The sequence below is a fragment of the Antechinus flavipes genome, chromosome 4 (genome assembly GCF_016432865.1).
Source record: "Antechinus flavipes isolate AdamAnt ecotype Samford, QLD, Australia chromosome 4, AdamAnt_v2, whole genome shotgun sequence".
NCBI lineage: Eukaryota > Metazoa > Chordata > Mammalia > Dasyuromorphia > Dasyuridae > Antechinus > Antechinus flavipes.
Genome location: NC_067401.1, coordinates 256903972 through 256929572, shown reverse-complemented (window position 1 = coordinate 256929572; position 25601 = coordinate 256903972). Strand labels below are relative to the sequence as shown.

General features: G+C 31.8%; 1 protein-coding gene across 5 annotated transcripts in view; it reads left to right on the top strand.

Annotated features, from left to right (window-relative positions):
- The window catches only part of SYNCRIP (synaptotagmin binding cytoplasmic RNA interacting protein), a 38529-nt gene extending 30948 nt beyond the window's left edge, over window positions 1–7581 (top strand). For 2 of the 5 annotated variants that reach the window (XM_051997353.1, XM_051997351.1), the window contains exon 11: window positions 38–7581. In XM_051997353.1, the coding sequence (XP_051853313.1) occupies window positions 38–76 (39 nt within the window). In that variant the 3' untranslated portion in view covers window positions 77–7581. Of the gene's footprint in view, window positions 1–34 lie in introns of all 5 variants that reach the window. The other 3 variants (XM_051997352.1, XM_051997349.1, XR_007953579.1) reach the window with 2 other exon arrangements.
- Window positions 7582–25601: the final 18020 nt, after the last annotated feature.

Here is a 25601-nt window from a genome sequence, read left to right as displayed (position 1 = left end):
TTTATCTAACTGATTCCTTTTGTTACCTGGCTAGCAGGGAAAAGGGGTCGAGGCCGGTCCTGACCTGTTACAATGAAGACTGACTTGCTATGTGGGATTACACCAGAAGCTTGCAGTGGAGTAATGGTAAGGAAATCAAGCAACCTTAAGTATCTCGGCTGTATAGGAGCATATTCTATTGCAGAAGACCTTCCTATGAAGATCATGGAATCAAAATACGGGACATTGAACTAATACTTGGACTTTGATATGAATTTCTTTAACAGTTTTCTCTGCAGTGCAAGTTATTAAAACTAAAGCTACTCTATTTTCCCAATGTGTTCAAACAAAATCCTTCATAACTTCCAGCATGGTATCTTAATAAAGAATAAAGTTCTCTTTAAAAAATCTGCTCTAAGTAGATTTTTCCCCCCCCATGGTTTTTTTTTTAAATTAAGGATTCCAAAAGTGGTATTTTGAAACATTCTTTTGAATTTGTGCATTTAAATTTTATTGCAGTGGTATAGATTAATGCCACCATTGGTATCCTTAAATTTATTTCTGCTCACAAAGGTTAATCATGATTGTCTATATCTTTTTTATAGTAATCACTTTTGAATTGTGTTCGGATACAGCAGTTTCAGGTGTAATCATCAAAGCTGGTTAGTCAGGCATTCCAGATAGTGGTTCTTTTCAGAACCTTTTTTAAAGGGTTGGTTAACTACCTCAGTAGCAGAGGATTGAACTATACCCTGTCTGTACTGTACATAGAAAATCTTTGTAGATAAAAGCAAGGCTTGTTTATATGATATGAGGGTAAGATTATAATATACCAAATGTAACATTCTTAGTTGCCTTTAGTTTCAGAGGCTTGTAAGACTTCCTCATGACCATCATAACAGGCCTTGCTTTTGTCGTATTTTGTGGCTGAAAAAGCAGCCTTGCTTCTTCAGATATTGTAGTTATTTGGATGTATAATAGTTTAGCAAGATGTTACTTTTGTAAGACATCAGATGTTCAAAAAAGTGCATCCGCAACTTGTACTAAATACTGCAGTGTCCCTTTATAAAAAGTCAGACTAAAACTGACAGTTGTACAGTGAAGCCTGACATTTGGATATTTTGAAGTTTTTCATAAATCATAGAAAATAGTATATGGCTGTAGTTTAGCTTTTTAGGTAAAAGGTATGTTTTCATTAGTGCATTTCTTACAGCTGATCTCTGCAAAAACCAGAATCAGCTTTCCATTTCTTATGCAGATCATGATAACCTATAGAGTAGAGTACAATCATTTGTGCTATGTTTTTAATTTTCTAAAGCACCTTGATGACAGTGAGTGTTCAGTGGTGAAGCATCCTCTTGAATCACCCTCAAAAGAAAAATAAAACCCTGCCAAGTCCTATTTAGTTAAAGGTAAACGTGAAATTATAATTTAATTAGGACTTGCTATAAAGAGCTTCCCTTTTCCCCTTTCCCCAAAGGGATACTGCAGTTATACCACATACCCAATAGGCACCACAATGAAGATCAGAGCTTATACTTAAGGTTTTATACACACCAGTTCCCCAGTAAATGCAAATTTAACAAGAAAAATTAGACATGTCATATGTTCAAAATGCTCATGGCAAACAATCATTTTGCATTCCTGCAAATAAAATTGTTTTATACTGTAAGCTGGAGGCGAGTGTAACTTATTTTTGTAATAAAGTTTTTATTTTTTTTATGTGTCATTAATATAAATGTGTGTTAGTACAGAGATCTTCTGGTTTAAAAACTTAGAATTGCACACATTTCAGTATGTTTACTTGTACTTACATAATTTTTAGAATAGTGGTTGCCAATAGCCTGTATGTTTCACATTAATTGATTTTTTTTATGTTATCTTAATAAACCATTTTAGTATGTTGTATGTCAATTACTGGGATAGCTGGGACATAAAGTGTAATTTTAAATTGTCAATAAGTATTCGTTGGAATATATGTAAATGTGCCTTGCCGGTTATTGAAACTAACCTAGAAAATGAGTGGGTGGCAAAATTAGTTCCTGGTGCTTAATGAAACACTTTTCCTGCCACTAATTTTATATATATTGCCCCGTGCTTTTTAAAAATTCATCATTTTCTCTCAAAACTTAGTGTAAGTTTGAGGGCTACATCAATAATTGTTACATTCTAACATGATAGATAGTATATTAGGTTTATGGAAAGTGAGTGAACTAGATGTAGCCTTCATATCTGATTCTTAATGTAATCCTTGGTGCTAGCACTTACAGTGCCAGGGAGTTAAATTATCCCATGAAAGAGGTTATTGCCATGCCTTATTGGCACTTTACTGTCATATGGTTTAAAGGGACACTGTCAAGATGTTAAGTTAAATTTCAACTATAGAATTATTTGGTCCTGGGGTTTTGGGAAGGATCAATGTCATTAAATCTTCTCAATGCCAAGAAATTTGAGAGTGAACACTTTTGTAGGCTCTCAAAAGTGTTCTTAAGTGAACAGTTTACTGGGTTGTCAAGACAATTTGGCATTCTTTGTTTGGGCAAGAGGGGAGGGCAAACTGATCCTTATAAAGGGACTCAGAATCGGTGACTAAAAGCATTTTCTCACTGATAACGTAAACGGTGGTTTTAGATTAAGATGTATATATATGTGTGTGTGTGTGTGTGTGTGTGTATACATACATATATATGCATATATATACACACATAAAATTGAAATTACTTGACAGTGTTCATTTGAATAACTGAATTCAAGCCATTATATCTTACTTTTAAAATTAAATATGATTTGCACTGTTCTGATATGGGTGCAGTTTTTGAGCAATATAATCAGAGCTAAATATGCATGTGGTAACTAGTGATAATGTGAACATTGACGTTCTAAGAAGTATTAACCATGGTATTTTCAAACAAATTTATAGTAAAATTGGTTTCAATTACTAATCAAAAGATTAAGGAAAACAGGCAATGCATATATAAACATAGTTTGATTGTTACATGACCTATAAAGCAATAATGCTATATATCTGGAATGTGATGGGAATATGAGTATTGGAAATGCAAGTTTCTAATCTTTTAGTATAAATGTCAACATGTCAAGGGAATTGTTCAATAATGTAGGTTATTGCTATTTGTGATTTTGTTCATGGGTTCTTGGCTTTGACAGTCTCAAAAATGGACAATGATTGAAATTCTGTCTATACAGACAAGGAAAAAAGGGGTATATCTCCCTTAAAAAATTACCTTCTTAAAGGACTCTTGCCAAATTTGAAATAAGGTGAGGTCTTGTTTCTAGAGAATAGATGAAATCTAAAACAATCAAAAATTTAATTTATTTTTACTGGAAAGTTGCCTACTTTTTCAGAACAAATTCTGAATAATATCCATGTTTGTTCCCAAAGTTATTGTTAAAACTTGAAAGAAATTCCAACTACTACTTGAACCAAGTGAATTAAAAAGAGTAAGGAAAAGTGACAAAATTAAAATTATTGAAATATAAATCATGACGATTTTTGTACAGCCATCAAGAAACCTAAGTACTGACTAAAACAGCAATTCTGTTGTCTAAAAGTCAGTTTCTCTAAGTTGTCTGGACACATGAAATGGGAGAGATAGAAGAGTTTAGTGTGAAGAAACTTGGTTTACAAAATTTATAATTATTTGGTATAATACACGTGATGTTAGGTGACAGAATTATAGGGCTTCCACTACTTGGAGAACATCATTTTGTCTGCCAATAATGGCACTTAATCTATTAATCCCCAACAGTTTTGAACCATCCATCACATTGTGGGAGGTAGTTAGGTCTATTTTTGTAATTGTTGAAGGGATAAATACAACCTCTTAATGTTGTGATGGGGAAATGTTAATGGCCTGGAGAAAGAAAAAATTTTGGCCTTAAAGAATATAAAACCATAGTCTCCAAGAAAATTCTTCGGTAGCTACAGACTGCATTACTCTTAACATTTGTCTGACCTGCACCATTTGAGTTCAGTGGTGGATGTGGAATTGGTGAGTAACTAAGTAGTTTACAATTTAGATATGCAATAGTAATAAAATCATGGGATGGTGTTTTAAAGTGTGGCCTCAATGGTAAATTGATCCATATTTTTCTTGCTATTCAGTGGGATATGCCACTAACTTTCCAAAGACTGTTCAGCATCAGTGTTGACCTGTGAAGTAACAAATCCCTGTTCCATGCTAAAAGTATAGATGTATTTCTCTAATAGGTACTTACAAAAGTAGAATTGACCATTCTTGATACAGTACATCCTCTCACTAGGAACTCAAGTGTCCCTAACATTTATTCTTAGCCTTAGAAACATTGATAGGCAACCGTTTTTTAAAAAGTGTGGTATTATAACCAAAATTTGGGACTAAGAATAAACTCTTTGATAGTAATCATTTAGTGAAAACTCTTGATTATCAAACAATGAGAAACAAAAAATTTGTATTTGAATATATTTTTTATTTCAGAAACAATCACTTCTCATTCTGAAGTGGTAATTTCTAGTTAATTGTAAGGGTAACTGGATTTTTTTTCCTTGATTCCCTATTACCACCCTTCCCTCCAATATAAAATCTTTGAATTCAATCTAGTCAGTTTTGGGATTTTTTGATTTGAATTAGATGTGTTAAAAGTACTGTCTTCTGCCAAAAATCCTCAAAATTACCTGTTCTTTTAAATTTAGTGGGTTTGTGCTTGTTTTGAGACCAGTTTAACAGAAAACAAAACAAAACAACAAAAAAAAGACCTTGTACTATTCTGTACTGCCTCTCTGATGTTAAGAGTTTGTGTATAGCATAAGGAAGCTAGCTCTGACTATATTTTCCTAAGAATAAAGACCTATTTTTGTAGCATGTCTTAGAGACCTTGAAGAGTCTAAGAATTATTGTGGGTGTCCATTTCATCTTCTTTCTTTTAACAGCTTTTTAATAGACTTGTGAAATATTTAGTGTTCTTGCCCTTTTCTTACCCAAAGTAAAAATCTTTCTAGGAATTACCCCATTTCTAGTTTATTTTAGGGCTACAATTACTGGGATGTACTTCTTAATTTTATGTGCAGAAGAAAAAATTCTGCAGTTAAGTACATTCCTATGGATTTTGATGGAGAAATCATGGTAATTTGGTTCATTTCTGCTTTTCTAGGAACATGTCCCAGCATGCAGTATTCCTCCATTCTCTGTCTCTAGCAAATACATTTCCCCTGAAGATTTGGATGTGAGAGGTTGAGGTTGCCAGGAATTCTGGAGAGGGAAATGAACATCAATCTGCTTAAATATTATGCTTCACAGTTAGATGACTGTGCAAATGAGGCTAGGTAGGTGAACTCAGCTTAAAATGCATTTATTAAGCTGAATTGGTCAAGAATAATTAAAAGAATGAGGAACTTAAATATTGCTTTTGCTATATGTGGGGATAAACTAGGGGGTAATAGGGCTTATGTATCCAACTTAGTGGTTCTCAAAAGTTTTTTTTGATTGCTAAGATAAAAGTAGTCAGCTATTATTAGAAATATCCTCCAGAATTTGAGAGTCAATGATTCTACTTTTGATGTTTTATCAGTGATATTATATATGTAATCTCCTAAATATAAATTAATTGCTCAATTTAAGACACAGCTAGTGTCATTGTTATAAGCAATAATAATCATGGGGGTGGGGGTGGGGAATATCTGTATTGCCCAGATCCATTTTTTGAGAACCAATGCCCTATTTTATCTAGAACCACGCTGGATTAAATGCTACATAGTGCCTTACTTCAAGAACCAGACTATTGAATAAAATGGGTTGCTGAATTAGAAGTTTGATTGATTTAAAAGCCATTATGGCAAATAGTTGTCTTTTGTCATATCAAGTGGTTTTCTTTTTATAAGGTTCTTTGTGATATAAATCTAATAGGATTCTGACACCAATTGAATAACTTAAGATACGATAGGAGTGAGGACAGATATCTATAACTTGCTATGTGAGTTTCTTTTGTATCTTTTGACCAAAAATTCTGCACCATATCTATAGGTGTACTTTCAAACTTTGGAGGGCAGTTTTTGGAAAAGCTGCTACCTACCACTTATGTAATGATCATGAATTGTCATTTCTTGCCTCTTTTAGGCTTGTCAGCTGAACTTTGAAAAGAGAGCTGATTTTCGTGCTTCGAGGTTTCAACTTTGGAGAGAATTTTAGGACACCTAAGGGAATTGGCACCTCCATTCAGTTATGAACTGCAGCCAACTCTTTCAGGGCAAAAAGGGTGTGGATTCTTAAACACCACAGATAACTGAGAGGAAGTGAGCAAATTAGAACCCAATTCACAAAATATTAAAATATAGAAAGCAATTGGGTGAATAATCTTATTGAAGTGAGACAGGTGGCTTTTTTGTTAATCTAAGAAGAGTGTGTGAAACACTGAAGTGGAGTTGTAAAATGGAAAATTTAAGAACGTGCATACCTGGAAAGTATTTGAGATATTTGCTCTCTGAATTAGTCCATGCTGGAGATACTAATGGAAATGGCAAAAGCAAATACTTTGATAATCCACAAAGTGGATCATTCATCTTTCCATAAGTAATTAAAAATGGCTCTTAATAGCATTGTGTTTCATGCTTATATTGGACCTCTTTACAATGATTTTAATTCATATCTTAATCTATTTAGGGGGGGTTGTAAAAATATGCTTTGTGGTTGATGGTAGTCTATTTGGATGCAATAAATTTGTATCAGTCTTTTATTCTATAACCACATAAAAGGAAAAGACATTTGTTTTTTTCATATTTTAGTGACTTAGACCATATCAATGTCTCTTCAACGAGGAGAGATTTCTTTTTAGAATGTTTCAATATGTTGTAAATCATTTAGTGTGTCTACAATCTTAACTGGAATTTTCTTTACCTAAATTCCCTTTAAAAAGATATATTTTTTAGTTATCCCAAATTCTCTTTTGTTAACATTTCTATTTATTTCTCAAGTTATATTCTTCATTTTAAAAGTGTTTAGGAGAAACCACAGGAATCCACCAGCTGACTTCAGATCATACAGTGAAATTATATTAGATCTTGGCAAGATTCACTCTCTAAATCTTGTCTATTGTGATATAATTCTGTCTTAGTAAAATCCACTTTAAATTTACTTTTTGTTTTTTTGAAAACAAGATAATTGCAAGCTAAAAAGTATCTACAGAATTTGAATAAGCTATAAGAGCTTTCTTTGGAAAACACTTATGGAATGATAGCAGGTATCTTTAAATCTTACAAATTTGATTAGTACAAATATAAAACCAGGCAGTTGACATCTATTAGAGTTACCCAATTTTTATTTTTTTATTTTCATTTTTTTTTGTATAGAGTGAGCCTGTGTTGCTTGCTTGTCAGAATTGTCACTTCACTTTATTTTATTGTCTTGTGTCTCTTGTTTTATTGCTCACTTTATTTCATTTGTTCTTTTCTCAGTTCCAGCTTTTACTTCCCTCTTTCTGTATGTTTTGTCATCTTTAGAATGTAAGCTCCTGGAGGGCAGGGAAATTCTTTGTATGTGTTGTATGTGGTGCTAGGCACTCAATAAATGTTAAATTTTTAAAATATAAAGACATTTCTAACCCAATTCACAACTTAAGTTTTTGGTTGAAATTTATTTTACTTTTTTAAAAAATGAACAAGACCTCTTTTGAAAAGTCTCTTTATATTTCAGGCAAACCTGTATTTTAAACTATTTTATTCAAAAATAAGTTGACTTTTAAATGATGAGTATCAACCAATGGATACCTTTATAACCCTCACTGGAAATCTTTCAGTGAAAGCTAAATGACCTTTTGTTAGGGATACTGTTAAAGGGATTAATAGAGTGAATGGTAAGTCATTAAAGGTCAAATGAGATAACTTCTGAAGCTCTGTTCTGATTACCACATGCAGAAAATTTGTTTTAACTCAGCCCTGTGTATTAAGGACTGATAATAACATCTTATAAATGGAAAAATGAGGGAGCATGTTTGACTCCTAGCTCTAGTGATCTCATTCTTCACTAGGCTTAATTCCATAATTTTTAAGCTACTATCTTGAATCTATAATGTCTACTGATGTACAAAATATATTCTCTCAGACTGTTAGTGAATGTATACCCTTTTCTGTGGTAGTATTTGAATAAAAACAGTGGGAATGAAGGAATGCTTAATTTGGAATGAGAAAAGTTGAAATTTGGACTCAATTTATAATACCTGTTAAAGTAGTTAGCTAATTTAGGAAGAAAAAAAATGGTCTCTATGGTGTCTGGTTTTTTTCAGATTTAGCCAATTTATTTTAGATGAAAAGTGATGAGTTCATATTAACTGAGACCTTGGTTAAGAAAATTACTCATATATGGTTAGGGATTAGAAATTTTGCTTACTTTTACATTTATGTCTTATCTATAGTTAGCACTTTTTATCTGGGTGGTTTTAAGGATGAAATAATTTTAAAAAACTCAGGAGGGACTGGACTAAATGATTAGTAACATCTATTCAGGAGATCTTGTGATCTCCTAAAGTAGCTGCTGGTTGTTAAAGCACTTGATTTTCCAGTTTATTAACCAGATAGTTTCCTCTCACAAGAGTTTGTAAAAAAGTCAGATATCAAATATTCAAATGCTTTTTGTTAAAGACTGTAGGTGCTGCAAATTTCCAGAAGTGGTTAAATAAACTAGTTGAAAAGAGATGTAGGATTCATGATTTAAATATTACACTTAGAATATCAGATTTTTCAGGTACCAACTCTTAAGATCCTATAATGTTAACATGCAAAATGATCATAGAAAGAAAACTTTATATTCATTTGTACGAATTAAAAACTACATAACAATGGCCTACATAGAAATAACTAATAAATATTTCTATAAGCTTTTTCTAGACTACTTCATAATTGATATATCTGAAACTAAAGATTTAAAATGCAAATGTCATTAATACATTACCATAAATAGTTTGAGTACTTTTTAAGCATGGCATAACAGTCCTGCAAGTGGTTTTCTTTTTATACCATCTTGGGTAATCTCACATGAAATTCATTACAGGTGAGTGGTTGGGGAGACATCTAAAAATTAGGGGCAGCTAGGTGGTGCAGTGGATAGAGCACCAGCCCTGAAATCAGGAGGACTTGAGTTCAAATTTGGTCTCAAGACACTGAACACTTCGTATCTGTGTGATCCTGGGCAAGTTACTTAACCTCAATTGCCTCAGCCCCCCCTCTCAAAAAAAAGTTTTTTTAAATAATTAAAATATAATTTAAAACAATTCCCTTAATAACTGGTATTAAAAACAGTAAGTACTAAGACATGGAATTTTTAAGATGTCATCTTTGTTTTACAGAAAAAAGCATTTAATTCCATAGCATGTTTAAATATCTTAGCTGTAGGCTCTTGTCAATTGATGCATTGTTTGAATCATTGAAGTTGAATTTCTTAAAAAGATGTGGCATTGATGATGTATATTAGGAAACTTAGGTTTTCAATGAATCCTTTTGAAGATAGAAATGTAATCATTATTAGGGTTTTTTATTTTATCTGTTATTTACAGAGTTTAAAGCCACAGTTAAAATGTTAGCTCACAGCTACATAAGCATGCCTCATATGGACTTTTTTTTACAAATTAGAGAATGGTGGATTAATTGAAATCAATGCTATTTCACTTTTGGAAGTTTGATTTCAAGCAAAGTATGGAGCTTGAGTTTTAGGACTGTTGTCTATTATTGCATTCTCTGTAGCCTGTTTTTTTCCACTCAACTTATCAACCATAAATTCCCTACTTCCTCCATCAGATTTAAAGAAAATGGAACTAAAAAATTATGAAACTGCCATTTACTGAGAGTCCCTATTCACCTCTCATATCTCATTCATCACATATACCTTTTTATCTGTTTTCATTGGCTAGGAACGAAATCAAGTGTTTTTATGATACCTAGTTGTCAGCTACATTGCCCAGGTCCTCCTTTGATTGTGATGGTATTTCTATGTTTTTTTTTTTTTTAATCATTCACTTCAGTGTTTTTGTTTTAATAGTATCAAAATTAATTTTTGTCAACTTTTGGTTCCATTAGATGACTTTTTAGGCACATTAATTTATCTTTAGAAGCTGAATTTGAAAGAGTATTGTGTTTGCACAGTCTATATTTAATTTTAAACTAGTGGCTACGTTTTAGAATTAAGATGTTATGAATCCTGATGAATTCCCTGCACTTAAATTACTAAATAATTTCCTCCAATGATCACTTTAGAAATTTAGCTTATTGCTTGCTATCTCTTAATGACAAATATGGCTTAGATTAATCATTAAAGTGAAAGTATTCATAATAAATTTAGATAGTACTAACAGATGAATCCTTTTTCTGGTAGAAAAATAATCCTTTAAGGCTTCCCTTTCCCCCTTCCTATAAGTAAAGTTTTAGTTATCTGGCCAAGTGATTTTTGCCTTCTTTAAGTACACCCAATGAAAAACATGTTTCTTATTAATATTGACATTAAATGAAATTTTAAATTATTTAATAATTTAAATTAAATTCATAATTGTTCTAAAATGCTTGCTTAGATGGAAAAACTTTATGGAAAAGATAGGTAGTTGGGAAAGATGGCACTTTGGCTTGCTTGAGGTTAGAATGTTTTTGCAAGGAGAGGGAAAAATTTCGTTAAAAGAAACTTAAAATAGTGACAACAGAATACTTACAAATTAAAATATTTTCAGACTTAGTTTTCTTTTGATTTTCATGGCAAATATAAAGAATAGAATCAGTCTCAAATTAAAATATATAAGGAAAAGTTTAAAGATGTTTAAATCCCAGACCTTTATTTAATAGTGTTTTTTCCCCAAATTAACATGTAAAGATAGTTTTCAACATTGAGTTGTAAAATCTTGAATGCCATTTTCCCCTCTTGTCTTCCCTTCTCAAGACAGGAAGAAATCTGATAAAATGTTTTACATGGATAATCATTTTAAACATTTCTTTTACTAATGTTATAAAAGAAATTTAAAAATAAGAGGGGACAACCATGAGAACAAAAAAAGCAAAAAAAAAACAAAAAAAAACATGCAAATAGTAAGTTTTAATTTCTATTCAGTCTCTGTAGTTCTCTCAGCATGTGGATGGTATTTTCCATCCCAAGCCAGTCATTGTTATATGTATACACAAAATCTGTTTTTGTAGCTATAAATAGATAACTCCTCAGACAATGGCAATTAGAAAGTATGTAAATGTGAAAATTTTTGGATTGATTCCCTCTTGTTTTGAAGACAACAACTGTTGAAAAATCAATTATCTGTTAAACTAAATTGCACCTGAGCTAACTCCAGAAGTTTCAGAAAATGTGTATCCAAATTTTAGCAACTTGAAATAAGCCATGAAATAAGCTTGACAAATTTTGGGGTAGAGAGAGTGTGAAATTTGATGGTTTATTGATCTTTTTCCTGCTATATCTAACCTTGGTAAAATAAAAGTAAAAACCCAAAGCAGAATTCTAATACTTACAAGTTTTAATGTTGTACTTTACATTCAAACATTTAAAGAGCTACCTCAGATTTCAAATATAAAAGCTTCAAGGGCTACCAAATTCCTGTATAGTAGGATTGGCATTAGGCTGAATTTAAAAAGATGAAACTTGGGAACGGATGTAAAATTTTGCTTCAAAAAGAGAATGAAGGAAGCATTGTTGGAAAGAAATTAGAAAACGATCTTGGGGATTTAGGGCAGACTACAAATTTATGAGTTGCCTGGGAAATGTGGCAGCCAGAAATAGTGAGATCTTGGTTTGAATATAGTTATAACTTCTAGGAATTAAAGAGAATGCTCCCCTAATTAACTCTGCCTTGTCAGACTACACTTGGAATATTCTGTTCTGTTATGTGTGGCACAGTTAAAGGATATTGACAAGCTGGATTTGTAGAGAATAGTAAAGTTCTTTGAATCAGTGATAGGATAGGCTAAAGGAACAGGATGTTTAGTCCAAAGAAGAGAATATAGGAGATTTAGTAGCTGATAATTGAAGCTATTCAAAGAAATAATGTGTTGGATGGATTCCAACAGAGGAAATTCCTTTTATATGCTGAAGATTTCTTTTTGAGTAGGGGATTGCTAGTGAGATTCTGTCATAGCAAAATTGTTAAACTTGGAATTCCCTAGTTTTGATCACTACCTTTAATATATAAAAATAGTTATCTTTTTTGTCCTAAGAAAGCAAAGTAGTATGTTGTGCCAGAAATAACTTTTGTTATTGCCATGAATATGGACACTGGCAATTCTCTCAAAATATGTTATCAGTAGCTATGTCTAGTCATTGTATGAGAGTGCATTGGTATGCTTCATTTTTAAGTTTTTCAAGTTTATTAGATGTATTCTAATTATTCAGAGCTTGGCCAAGATAGTTAACTTTGCATTGTTCTGTATTCGAGTTGCAATTTTCTTAGTTGACTGACTTTGGTTAAGCTATTTAATTTTTAAATCTGTTTTTTCATCTTGCAGGAATCATTAAGAAAGTACTTTGTAAAATAATACATAAAATAGAATTTATAATATCGATAAGCAAACCTGTATTAGAAGCCTTCAAGACAACTTCTATTAGTCAGTGGACAATGTTCATAGTAGTGATTACCTCCTGTTATAATTGTATAATTGTAGAATATTATATTAGGCCTGTTTTTAGGCTAATTGGACCCAAGAGAAGGGAAATTTTGGTGGAGAAATGGAAATTTTTCATGTTTTAAAATTCTTAATATTTTACATTTTACGCATTACATAGTCAATATTTTAAAGAGAAGAGTTGGTAACCCTGAAATTATCAAAACCCTTTACTCATGTAGAATGGTAGAACTCCGTGGTATTTTGGGAAATATGAAATAATAGAATTCTTTACCATAATAAATTCTAACTTTAATATGTAAACAGGCTTAAAAGTTGGACATAAAGAATTTACTGTTTGATTCATTTTGCTATTCTATGTGAAGATATTGTTCTCTTAAGATATCTCACTAGACAATTCTTAATTTATGACAAACCAACTAAGAGTAATAGATGCTGCTAACCAACAAGCTTCTTCCCAGAGTCATTTTAGCTTCAAAGAAAAAAGGATCTTATTTCCTAAGGATAAATTGATGTAATTTTAACATGATCTATATTGTGTACTTTATGGTTGAAGTGATATTTGGAGACTCTTTTTAGCTAATTTTGGCCTTTAGGGATTTAGTGCAAACTTGTTTCCACCATTCTTTTTTTGTGCTTTGGTGTGTTTGAGATAGTAGATAGTGTTGTATACATGATGAGCAAACTTGGGTTAGGAAGCTGAATTTAAGATTCACTGTTCCTTTATTGCTGAACTTGACCTAGGGTAAGTAACTTAAATTGTTTGGGCTTTGGTTTCTTCACTTGAAAAACAAAGGTTTTGATTCTTGACAATGGAAGACCCTTTTGGCTTTAACAAAATACATGAATTTGTTACTAAGTTTAAAATGGAAACTATTGTGTTTTATTGAAACTTTGTGTTTAAGCTTTATTGTAAAGCAGTTTTACTTTTAAGTATAAGTTTTCTAACTGCTTACCTGTATATATTTCATTTAATCTTCACATGTTAAGTTAGGAGGTCATTACTGAGGCTCAGATAGCTTATTATTTGAGCAAAGTATTGCACATTAAGTAATGATAAAAACAGAACCCAACTCATTGGATTTCTAGTCCAGTTTCCATAATACGATCTACCTTCAACATTGTCTTTTAATTATAAAGAATTATAGTATTAAGCTTTAACTATCCTATTCCTATTTTTCTTATGTTCCCAGATAGCTTATTTTCAGCCTTTAGAACCTTGAATTTGGTATGTTAAATTAAAACACCTTCCTTAGAAGCATTTCAAATTTTTAAAGTTATAAAAGGATCAATTATAATATATCCTTCATTACCTTTCCAAATCTTTTAAGTAAACTTTACAGGTAAATGTATGCAGACAGATACCTTTAGAGTAGCAGTAGATTCAAGATCATAAAATTGAGAGAAGATTCATCAAAGATGACCTCATTTCAGTCCTTGATTTCATAAAGTGAGTGTTGAGTGCCAAAATTTGAATCTTCATTTTCAGACCCTAAATTAATCATCCTACTGTTTTATTCATAATATTCAAAAAGGTAGTAGCAAACCAATTAGCTAATATTTTGAGAATGTTTATGTTATACATAAATCCAAGGTACTATACTTCACAGTATCATGGAATTAATTTTTACTAAGAGATTGCTAGTTAGGAATCAATTCCTTTTTTTTTTTTTTTTTTTCCCCTAATTTCATTTGTAAAAAACAATAAGCTTTTTGAGGAAATGCTTAGGAAAAAAAAATATAACAAGGTTAACAAAATTTCATCTTTGTGAAAGTACCCTTGCTAAACCATTTAGTTCAACCTGTACTAGAATTTTCTGTATCTCCCAATCCAGTTGTCATAAGAAAATCTTAATTGTTACATAATTTGAACTTTTATAAAAATATCATGTGTAAATTGCCCTCGTTTGGAAAAATCACAACATACTTTAAAACATAAATTTATATTTTTATTGTGTAGAATAAGTGAAATACAGGAATATGTTAAGAAAAAAATATTTTCCTTCCTTTCAATCCAGAAAAAAACTGTTTACAGATCAGGAAACTCTAGAAGGTTATGTTAATTTTTAGTCAGAGAACCTTTCACTGCCCTTTTGTGAAAGGAGTAAATTGCCTAGAGGATTAAAAACACTTTGTTACATATGCTACTAATTACAAACAACACAATAAACTATTGATAATATATATTATTGATAGTATATATCAAAAGCTAAATCTAGAATTTTGACAAATCTAAAACTTATCCTAGTATCTTGGAATTCCAGAGACTTTATAGATAGATAATTTCTGGATAATTAAAGGATAGTTAAGAGGTCCCGAATTTGGATCTGACCTCAGACACATTAGCTTTGTGATTCTGGGAAAGTCACTATAACTTTGTCTACCTCAATTGTTTCCTCACCTGAAATGGGGATATTAACAGCACCTACCTCAAAGGGTTGTGATATTCAAATGAAATACTATTTGAAAAGTATATAGAACACAGTGCCTTGTCAAATATTTAGTCCTATTTAAGTCCTGGTGCTATTGTTACTTACCTATTATTTGTCGAAGCCGATCATTACAGAGGAAAAAGCATCCTGAGAAATAGGACCAGAAAGCAGGTCAGAAGCATAGTTTAACACTCTTATTAAAATACTCCTGTTAAAACAACAATTATTGAGAAGATCAGATGAGGTACTGTGTAAATCCCTTTGCATAACTTGATGGTGCTATTGGAAGATAGTTTTCATTAATAATTCTTTTGTATGACCATACATTGATTTCTAATTGTGTGAAGTGGTCCACTGGTGTGGGCTTCAGAATGTTATATCATTTTTATGATGATGGTTTTGGCTCAGTTCATGAATTTTTTAACATTTAACTGCAAAAACTTGGTGGATTATTTTTTGCATTTCTATGTCTCTTCCTTAACCTTGAAATCAAAATCTAAGGAATTGAACTTTTTGTATACACATTCTGGGAAGAGTCTGTTCTCTTGACTTAGGCTTCACATAACTACTTAAATCAGATATGAATAAGGTTTTAAAAAATATTCAGGAAGAAGTTTGGATTATGTCACAAGAGTTTGGCTTAAGTTTTATCATGAGTTTATAGAGATGTATAACATTTTGAAATATATAAATACATCCCCTTTTCAGAATTTTATTGCCAACTATTTTGGCCATATTAATGATTAATTTTTAAATGTCAGTTATATTTTATCTATTTCTTAATGGTCAGATAACCTGTAAAGTACATAAAATTTTAAAATGCCATTTATTACCTTAGAACATTTAGAGTTTCCCAAGTACAGCTTATTTGAGAAATTTGCTTTCCTCCAGTTACTATTTTCTTCACAGATGCCACTGTAAGAGAAAGGTCTGATTTATTCTTTGCTACTTTCCAGGTAGGTTGGTGGTAGGGTATTAATGCATAATAAGAAATTTAGATTCAGACTCCATTTATTGACTTGTATAACTTGTACTACCTATCTTATAAAGTTGTGAAAGGTAATTTGTAAACTTAAAATATCATGGAAGTTATTATATTAATTAGGATAAGAGTAAACCACCTACTCCTTTAATTGCTAAGATTTTTACATCCTGCCAGAGAGTCATCCTTTTCCATCATAATTCTCCCTTAACTTATTCTAAGGTGTTTGATTATATTCCTTCCTCAGCCCTTTTTCTACACTTCCATGGTGCCCCTTGCTCAGTTGTTACCAAAGATATTTTCTCTTATGAGGCATTTAGATTAATCTGTTGTCCTCCTATAGAGACATCACATTCTTATGTTTTGAAATACCTTGCTTTGAACAACTTTCCATTTGAGGTTCACTTAATCTCCTCATGCATATCATTTTTGCTATTGCCTCTTGGTTTTCAGGGTATGCTCTCTAGATTGCTTCCATTAATGTTAAATAAAATTTTATTGCTACCTTTGGTTTTATGTAACCTGTATTTTCTACTGTATCTTTATCTTCTATGCTCATAGTCCCTAACCTCTACAAGAACCAGGTAAAATGTCTCTTCTTTTCAGAGCCTCTGTTGGTCTTTATTATTCCATAGTGTTTGTTTTAATTTTTTGGTCTCTGCATTTACATTGTCATTTAGTATATTTTGTTAGTTCTTTACTTCATTTTGCATCAATTCATAGAAGTCTTGCCATATTTTTCTGGATCTATATTTATTGCCATTCATGGATTGCAATTTATTTAGCCATTCATCCCCTAGTTGATGGGTATGTACTTTGTTTGCTATGCTATAAATATTTTGTTATACATAGGACCCTTTTTTGTTATTAATCATGTGTATATACTTAGCAGTGGAATCTTTTAAGTCAAAGTGCTATGCACAGTTTAGTTTTTACCTTAAATCAAGAAAATTCGAAAAACTGTAGGAAGATGAAAACTAAGAAATGGCCATCAGATTGGTAATTAAGGTCTTGGATAAGTACCTTAGACATCTAGGTAAAGTTTTTTTTTTTTTAAATATATATATTTTTAGAATACAACGATTAGCAGTGTAATTACATGAGTGTGATAATTATATTCGCTGGTATCTTGATTTGCTATGTTCATTATATCCATGTTTAAGGAATTTTTAGGGGATAAAGCATTTGGGGTTATAAGTGACTTGCCCAGGATTACATAGCTAGTCATTGTTGAGCCAGATTTGAACTGAGGTTCTCCTAACTCCAGCACCAATGTGCTCTATCCATTGTACCACTTAGTTACCTGTTCCTATGATAACCGTTTTACATGTGTTTTAAAATGAAGTTTTTTGTTGCTGTTGGTAACCAGAAATTTAACTGGCACTTCTGTGCTTTACAAATTCCTAGTGTAATGATATTTAGCTTTTTGAAAGACTGATGAATCCTTTAATTCACTATATCATATTAGCATGTGTATACTTCTTATACTTGAATTTTTTGAAAATTTGTTCTGTATGTGTACACACATATATGTATATGTGTATATAGAAATATTTGTGAATTTTTTATTAGCCACTATTTTGGGCAATAGAGTATCCCTAGATAGCTTATGTCATTTTGTATAATTTTACTGGAAATGTCCTAGTCACATTACATATAGAAACTTAGAATTTTATTTATGGATGGGACCTCAAATTATCATTTAGTACTACTCCACTTCTCTCCACTTTTATTTATTTTGGGGGGCAATTAAGTGACTTGCCCAGAATTATACAGTTAAGAAGTGTTGCATCTGAAGTCCAGTTTGAACTCCAGTTCTCCTAACGATGGGGCTAGTACTCTATCCGCTATGCCACTTACTACTCTTAACTCTTAATTTTTAGACAGTGAGGTCCATTGAGATTAAGGACTTGTTTTGATCATATTACTAGTAAACAGAAGAGCAGCATTTTAAACTTGGATCTCAGATTGCAGATCTATCAGTAAAATTACTGTATGTAGCACAATCCCAAATTTTCAGGTTTGACACTAAAGAATCAATGTACTACCTCACAATATAATCTCGTATTGTAGTTAGGATCTGGACTCCTGTGTAATTCTAAATACAACTGAACAGTGCTGATCTATCTTAAAAATTGAAGATGAGATTTTTTTTTTAAAGGCAGTTTTCAGTATCTGTATACTGTTCTTCTAGTCACTTAAGTATTTCTAATTTCTCAATCCAAATTGTATTTGACTCATCGCCTTTATACTCCCTTATGATATTATTACTAATTCCTGTCTATGTCTATTCCACTCATACCTTCTCTCCAAGCAAATTACAATTTTGGGCCCTTTTTTTTCTGTGGGGTCTTAACTAGATAATTTGCTTCCAACTTCTCCCTCTTGCTAATATTCTTTTACATACCTGCAAAAGAATCTCTTGAGTAATCAGTTTTAGTCTACTTATTTTTATGATAATAAAACTTTCAAAGTATGTTATAGTCTTGTGATTCATTGGGTTCTATTAAAAAAAATGATCTTGGTGTGAAAAATTAGCCTAGATTTGATAAATGAAGTTGTTTTTGTAAATGCATCATTTAAGATTTCCTTTTTTTGCTCATTTATATTCTGATATATTGTACTTGAACACAAGGACTGGGGAACTTTAGAAAAAAATTTAAGTTTAATTTTCCTAGCACTCACTAACCCTTTAAACTACCAAAGTACAAAAACAATATTATTCATAAGTGTTATTGACTTTAGAGTAAAAGGGAAGCAATTGAATTCTTTGCCCTATAACAATAAAGTCAAGCAATCTAAGCGTCTTAAATTTTTTTAATTATCAGAATTCTGTTTTTAAATTCTGATTTTCAAAACTAGTGGTAGTTAATTTTTATTTTTATAACATGCTTAGTTGTAGTTATGATACCCCAAAGAGGTTTGTGTGTGTTTGTTTCTTTTTTAATGATCAGACCTTTGATTTTATGACTGGGAAATTTCTCAGATGAGCAAATTTCTATTACCAGTGTATATCAATAATTGTTTGGCAATTTGTGGTCTTTAATACAACCTGCCATTTTAAGTATTATGGATAAATTCAAGTCTTCCTGATCTCTGGATAAACTGGCAACAACTAACTATATGTTGTTGAGGGAATATTATTGTTTACACAGACACATAGTAGCTTTACATTGTGTCTAGTATTTTCCTTTAAAGGAGAATCAAGCCAATAAATGTCTTTGTACCTTATAGAAGAAATGCTACTTTTTTTTAGCTAAATGAAATATAAACATGAAATTTTCTGTAAGCATTTTTAAAATTACTAGAGGTGAAATTGTAATTTTTGTGCTGGAAACCTATTAGATATTGTCTTTAAAATTTTTAGATATAAAAATTAAAGCTTTCTCTTAGCATTACCATTAAGTCATAATGATTTTACATTTTCTGAAATGTACTACTATTTTCGTGAGGCAAAGTGGTATCTTTAGCATCTTAGATCTTTGAATTGGAAAGACTCATCTGTCACAGATAGTCTCATCCTGGGTAAGTTACTTAACAGTCCCAATGTAATTCATTTAATAGAATACATTATGAAGCAGTTGCTGAGTTGATAGATAAAAACTCTTTATCAAAGAAGCAACAGGTCAGGACCCTCCAAAAACCCCAAACCTCATATCTAGCTTCAGAACAGAAAAATAATGGCTATTAATAATCATGACTTTAAAAAAGTGAATATTGTATAACAACATTTTGGTGTTTAGGGAGATAAAAGTCTACATTTAACAGTCAAAAGTTTTGCTTTGCTCAGATAGGCATTATTCAAGAGACATTTACTGCTTGTTTGCATATTAGTCATTGCTGGCCTAACATGCTCTCTCTCATTCACCTTACTTGAATTTCAGATATTCTGGCATTCAGTCAGTTGTTTGCTTCTCTAATGGAAATATGTATAATATCAATGTAGGAGATCTATTCTAAGGTGAGACTTATATTTTATAAATTTCTTCTCAGAAAGTAAAGATAGATGTAATGATACGGTATTGTGGAAAGACTGAAATTTGCTAATGAATCTGAATTCAAATCCTGAGTTTTTTATGGTAATCTGTGTAACCTTGAATAAGTTACTTGCCTTTTCCGGGTCTTATTTTGCTTATTTTTAATTAATACATCGGGCTAAGGACCCATTTAATTCTTAATCTGTGATCCTGTGATATCAGATAATGGGCATAATATAGGGAAAAACTTAAATACTAACTAAAATAATTCCTCACATTCTAGTTGATTGTGTGTGTGTGTGTGTGTGTGTGTGTGTGGTGAGGGAGAAGCAGGCTTGGGACAGAGTGGGAAACTCAGTCCCCAAAAAGTAGGGTCAGAAGCAACTTGAATAAGGAAAAGTTTGTTTTGGAGTTGGTAATATGGGCTAACTTAGTATAAGGTCCAGAGGAAAGAGAATTCAAATGGGAGAGGACTCAAATCTTAGAAGAAGCCAATAAAAAACTTTCCTTATTCTTAGAATCTGGAATTCTTAGAGTCTTATTAACCACTCCCACATGGAATTCTGTACCCTTACAAGTGCCCCATAATTATCCAACTAGTTATGGTTCTGACCTCCACTTGTGGAGGAATCTCCAAGGAGGGAAAACCTACCATATCTTGGGGTTACCCATTCTATTATTGTGAGGATATTTTTTTCCTGATAATAGCCTTAAGTTGGCCCATTGCTCATGGCTGATAAAATAAAGCAATTGTCTTATTCTGCTGAATCCTTTCTAGGCCCTATATTTTCATGTGAAAAACCCAAGGTCTTTAGTCATCCTGGTTCCTTTCTTTTAGACAGTCCAGCTTTTCAATGTCCTTCTTAAACTAGGCTTACTAAAACTAAACATAAGAAATATCATCTCTTTATTCTTGGAAGCTATGCCTTTCTTAACATCCCAAGATGCCACTGGCTTTTTTTTTTTTTTTTTTTTTTGGCTGCCTCATATTGCAGCCATTAATTTTGCAATCCAAAAAATTCTCCCCCAAAAATCTGCCCATTATGCTTTCCTGTGCCTGAACTTCATCATCTGCAGCCAAGTTAAAAGACTTCTGAGACTATGCTAATTTCCCCAGAATGCATTCTCCCCACTCCCGAAAAAAGAATACAGACCTCCCCCCAAATCACAATTCTCTTTAACATCTTGATTTTTTTAAATTGATGTCATAAGTCAGCCCCATCAAAATATTAAGTTTATTAAGTGTAAACAAGATTATTTTTCCTTTTAATAAAATATCGGGATAGATGTGAAGAAAGGATTTCCATTTAAGGAGAAATCTGGAGAATGACTAGAGACAAACCATAAAAGGCTTCACATTTTATTGTTACATGATTTATGATAGTTTAAAGATTAGGGTGTTATTAAATCCCTGCCATAAAGCATTATCAAAAATATCAATGAAAGTAAGACTGGCTTTTGCTTCTGAGGGAGGCATGAAACTATAATAAACATTCTGCAGTTTTCCAAAGGCAGTCTCCCAGTTCTTTGAACTCATGTTCCAATTCATTCACTACTTTTGGTGTATAAGACATAACCAAATAAACAACTAACGGAGGCTGCACATCCGTTTACATATATTTATATCTCCCCTTAGCTTTTCTTATGTTGAGAGTTAAGTAAAATTCTTGATTATGGATATTAGGAGCTTCTGGGATTTTAAGTAATCAACAAAACATCTTCCATTTGGAATCTGTCTTTTACTGCTGTTTTGTGACTACATTGTTAATAACCACAGAGTCATCAAGGTTTTCTTTTTGAATCTTTGTTGAGTCCAGTGATAATTATCTTGGCAGAGAAGTCTCTAAGGTATTATATTCTATAAAATTAAGTATTCATAATTTTTGTTTAAAGTTTCATTTATACTTACTGTTTATCAGTCATTTCTTGTTATCTCTGCTTCCAGAATTTTCCTTTGTAGCAAAGAAACAGTACACAAAAACAGTTTAGTCACAGCTAACAGTGATTGCATCCGACTCTATGCAAAGTTCTGCATTAACCTTCCAATCCTGTTGAAGTGACTAAGACAGGTGCATTCTGACATTGATTGTTATATTTAACCTGAATGGCTGGTTTTTACTATTCTTTTCAGTTACATTATTGTAGTTATATGGTTATCATTTTGTATTCTGCATTCTTTTCCTGTTTCTCTGGATTCATTATAAAACACAATCATTTTCCATTCCTTTCATACAGCATAATTTAGCCAGTCCTACATTAATTGGACAGCTCCTTTGTTTTCTGTCTTTGCTACCACAAAGTATGTTAATACTAGTGTGTATAAATTTATGCCACTTCTATGTAGATCTCTATGCATACTTATCCTAATCTTAACTGCTTTCCCCACATTTGATTTTTTTAGTGCCGTTTTTATTTCCTTAAATAGTAAACACATCAGAGATTATATTGTGGAGTCTAGATATGTTGATTGTACTGTTACTATGGGAAAATTTTGTTTTGCATATCTTTAATGCCAATGTCTTTTTCATTAAGCAACTCATTGTCTTCTATTCAAGTTTCTTTCTTAAAATGTTCTTAGAATGTTTTCTTTTCTAGTGCTTCTTAAATGTTTTATGAGGAAGTACTATCCATAATATTGTACTCTTCTTAGACATATGTATGTATATGTACACACATTTATACAAAAGGTCACATGTGCAGTCACATATGTATGTATACACATGGAAAATACATAAAAAGCTTTTTTGTCTAAATCTTCTTGATATCAAATAATTTTTTTGTAGTCCAAAATATCAAGCACAGTGGAATATTGTGTTCTCTACATCTTGTCAAAAACCACTTGGGGGGGGGGGAAGGAGAGGGAGGGGAGGCAACTAGGTGGCACAATGGATAGAGCACCAGCCCTGAAGTTAGGCGGACCCGAGTTCAAATTTGACCTCTGACATTTAATACTTCCTAGCTGTGTGACCCTGGGCAAGTCATTTAATCCCAACTGCCTCAGAAAAAAACCAAACCCAAAAACAGGTAGCAAAGTAGATAACATGCTGGAGTTATTGAGAAGACTTGAGTTCAGATGTTACCTTAGATGTTAGCTCTGTGATCTTGGGGGACATTACTTAACTGTACCTCAATGTCCTCTTTTGTAAAATATTGATAACAGTACCTACCTCTCAAGGCTGTGGTGAAAATAAATTGAGTTATTTGTGAACTACTTTGGGAATTTTAAAGTGCTATATAAATGCTATCTTTTTGTGAGTAGAAAAAGGTAATTATTGCAAAATGTCCTTTGTAAAAAGAATGCTAATTTCTCAATATTTTCATTTAGGTTGATCTCATGTGTATTTTGATTATTTTTAGAAGATTTTATAGATAAAAAATTAGCACATCAGTCTCACTGCAATTTTTTTGGTTGCTGGTTTTTTATATTATAGTCATCAGTATTTTTTTTCTCAAGGGGTTGAAGTCCTCTTTATGACATCTTGAATCAATCAATTCTCAATTTATACCTTGTATAAAGATTTTTGTGTAAACGTTAGTCTAATTGCTTTTCTCAATTATTTTCTTTAGTGTCGTTTCTGCTTCTTTAAATAGTATATGAGAAATTTATGCTATTGAGTCTGGGTATGGTGGTTCCACTGATGGGAAAAGTTTATCAGTTTTTCATGAAACTATTCATTGCCTTCTTTCCAGTTTCTTCCTTAAAATGCCTTTAGAATGATTTCTCAAGTTTTGTGTGTAAACTTTTTTTTCTATTGCTTCTCAGTTTTTTATGAGGAAGTATCCGCAATCTTGTACCATTCTTTTCTGTAAGCTTTTACATATATTTAATATACTCTGTATCCTTAGGAAGATGAAATGTATGTTGTCTTAGTTTGTTTCAAGGCTCTTTTGGTCTCAGCTGTAGTGACTAGTAAAATTTCTAGTGTTGATCTTTGTTGTTGTCTATATTTTATCTATTATCTTTTTTTTTTTTTTTTTTTTTTGACTACAGGCTGGAATTAATATTTTGGGATACCTGAGTGCATACAAGTAGCTTATTCAGAAATTACTCAGAGAGAGATGCACTAATGGTAGTAGATTAATGTAAATATTCTGGAAAGCATCTTGGAATTAGGCAGTGACTCAAATGTGTCTATCCTTAATTCAGAGATTTAATTGCTAGGGTTTAATCCTAAGGAGGTGGCTCACTAAAAGACAGCACTTTTTTGAGATAGCAAAAAACTGGAAACATTGAGAGATCTTTTTTCTGGGGAATGATTAAACTATGGTAACTGAATGTAACCTAGTATTTTGCTGTTAAAGAGCATGATGAATACAGAGAAATATGGCAAGACTTACATGAACTGATTCAAAGAGTTAATACACCCAGCCTGGAAAACTTATATATACAATGACTATGACAGTGTTAATGGAAGGAACAATAATTAGAAAACATTAAAACTGACTATTTTGAAGTTATCACAAACAAGCTTAGCTTAAAAACATAAGAAAAAAAGATACTTACCTGCTACTCCTGTAGAAATAGGTTCCCAAAGCTGTGCAATATTGCCTATAACATCAGATTTTCTTACATGCTTCTTACTGGTTTTACTGATTTTTTTTTTCTCTCGTTCTTTTTCTTAAAAAAAGAAATTCTTTGTTACAAGGGATGGCCCCTGGGAGGGGGAAGGAATACAGGGATACAAGGGAAAATGTAGGCTATGTAAAAAACTAAAATTATCAATAAAAATTTATTTTATAAAAAAATTATTCCAACATCAGTAATCAACTTTCCTGTCTCTACGTATTTATACATACACAAAACAATTTCTTTTTGTGAGTTTTTTTGGTCCACTGTCCCAATTTTTTTTTTAAGCTGTGAAGCTGTTAACTTTTTACACTTTTTTGATTTGTGTTGTTACTTTGGAAACAATTTTTCCAATTTTTTTTTCAACATTTCTTCCTGAGCCCATTTTAGCACTGAAGTTGTGTACTAGTATACACTGATGTATGGAGGATCTTGTCCAGTTTTTTGGCAAATTATTCGACCTCATTAATTACAATTACCTTTGTGGCTGTTAATTTGGAGATGTTTATGAATTGTGCAAGATAAGGAAGTAAGCCATACATTTTTTAATTGCTTTTGAAAGCTCAGCAAAACCAACTGTCACAGCAACTCTTGTCTCTCTGAGGAGAATCCATGAGCCATCCTCTTATTCTGATTTCTTTTTGTCTTGTGGTTTTCATTTATAGTTAATGTTAATTAAAATTGACATGATTCAGTTATATCCACTCATTCTAGGGTTTTTCTAACTGATTACTAACAGCTACATAATTGTATTTAGATGAACTGATTGTTTGTTTTCCCTGTCTCCTTTTCTACCACTCTACTATAATCACTGCATGAATGTAAAGAGTCACAAAGAACTGAAAGCCATTTTGTACTTTATTTCATAGGTTGCTACTGTCAGTTTGACACCACGGGGCCAGTCTTTTGGAGATGAGCTTCTTGTTTTGGCTAGATTGCTTCTCAGAATGACTTTTAACTTACTTACATTGTCCTCCTTTCCAGTATGGCAGAATTTTGTTTATATGGCTTTACAGAAACATAAATACCCTCTATCATAATGAAGAAATGGAATGAGATTTTGTAGAGACATTACATA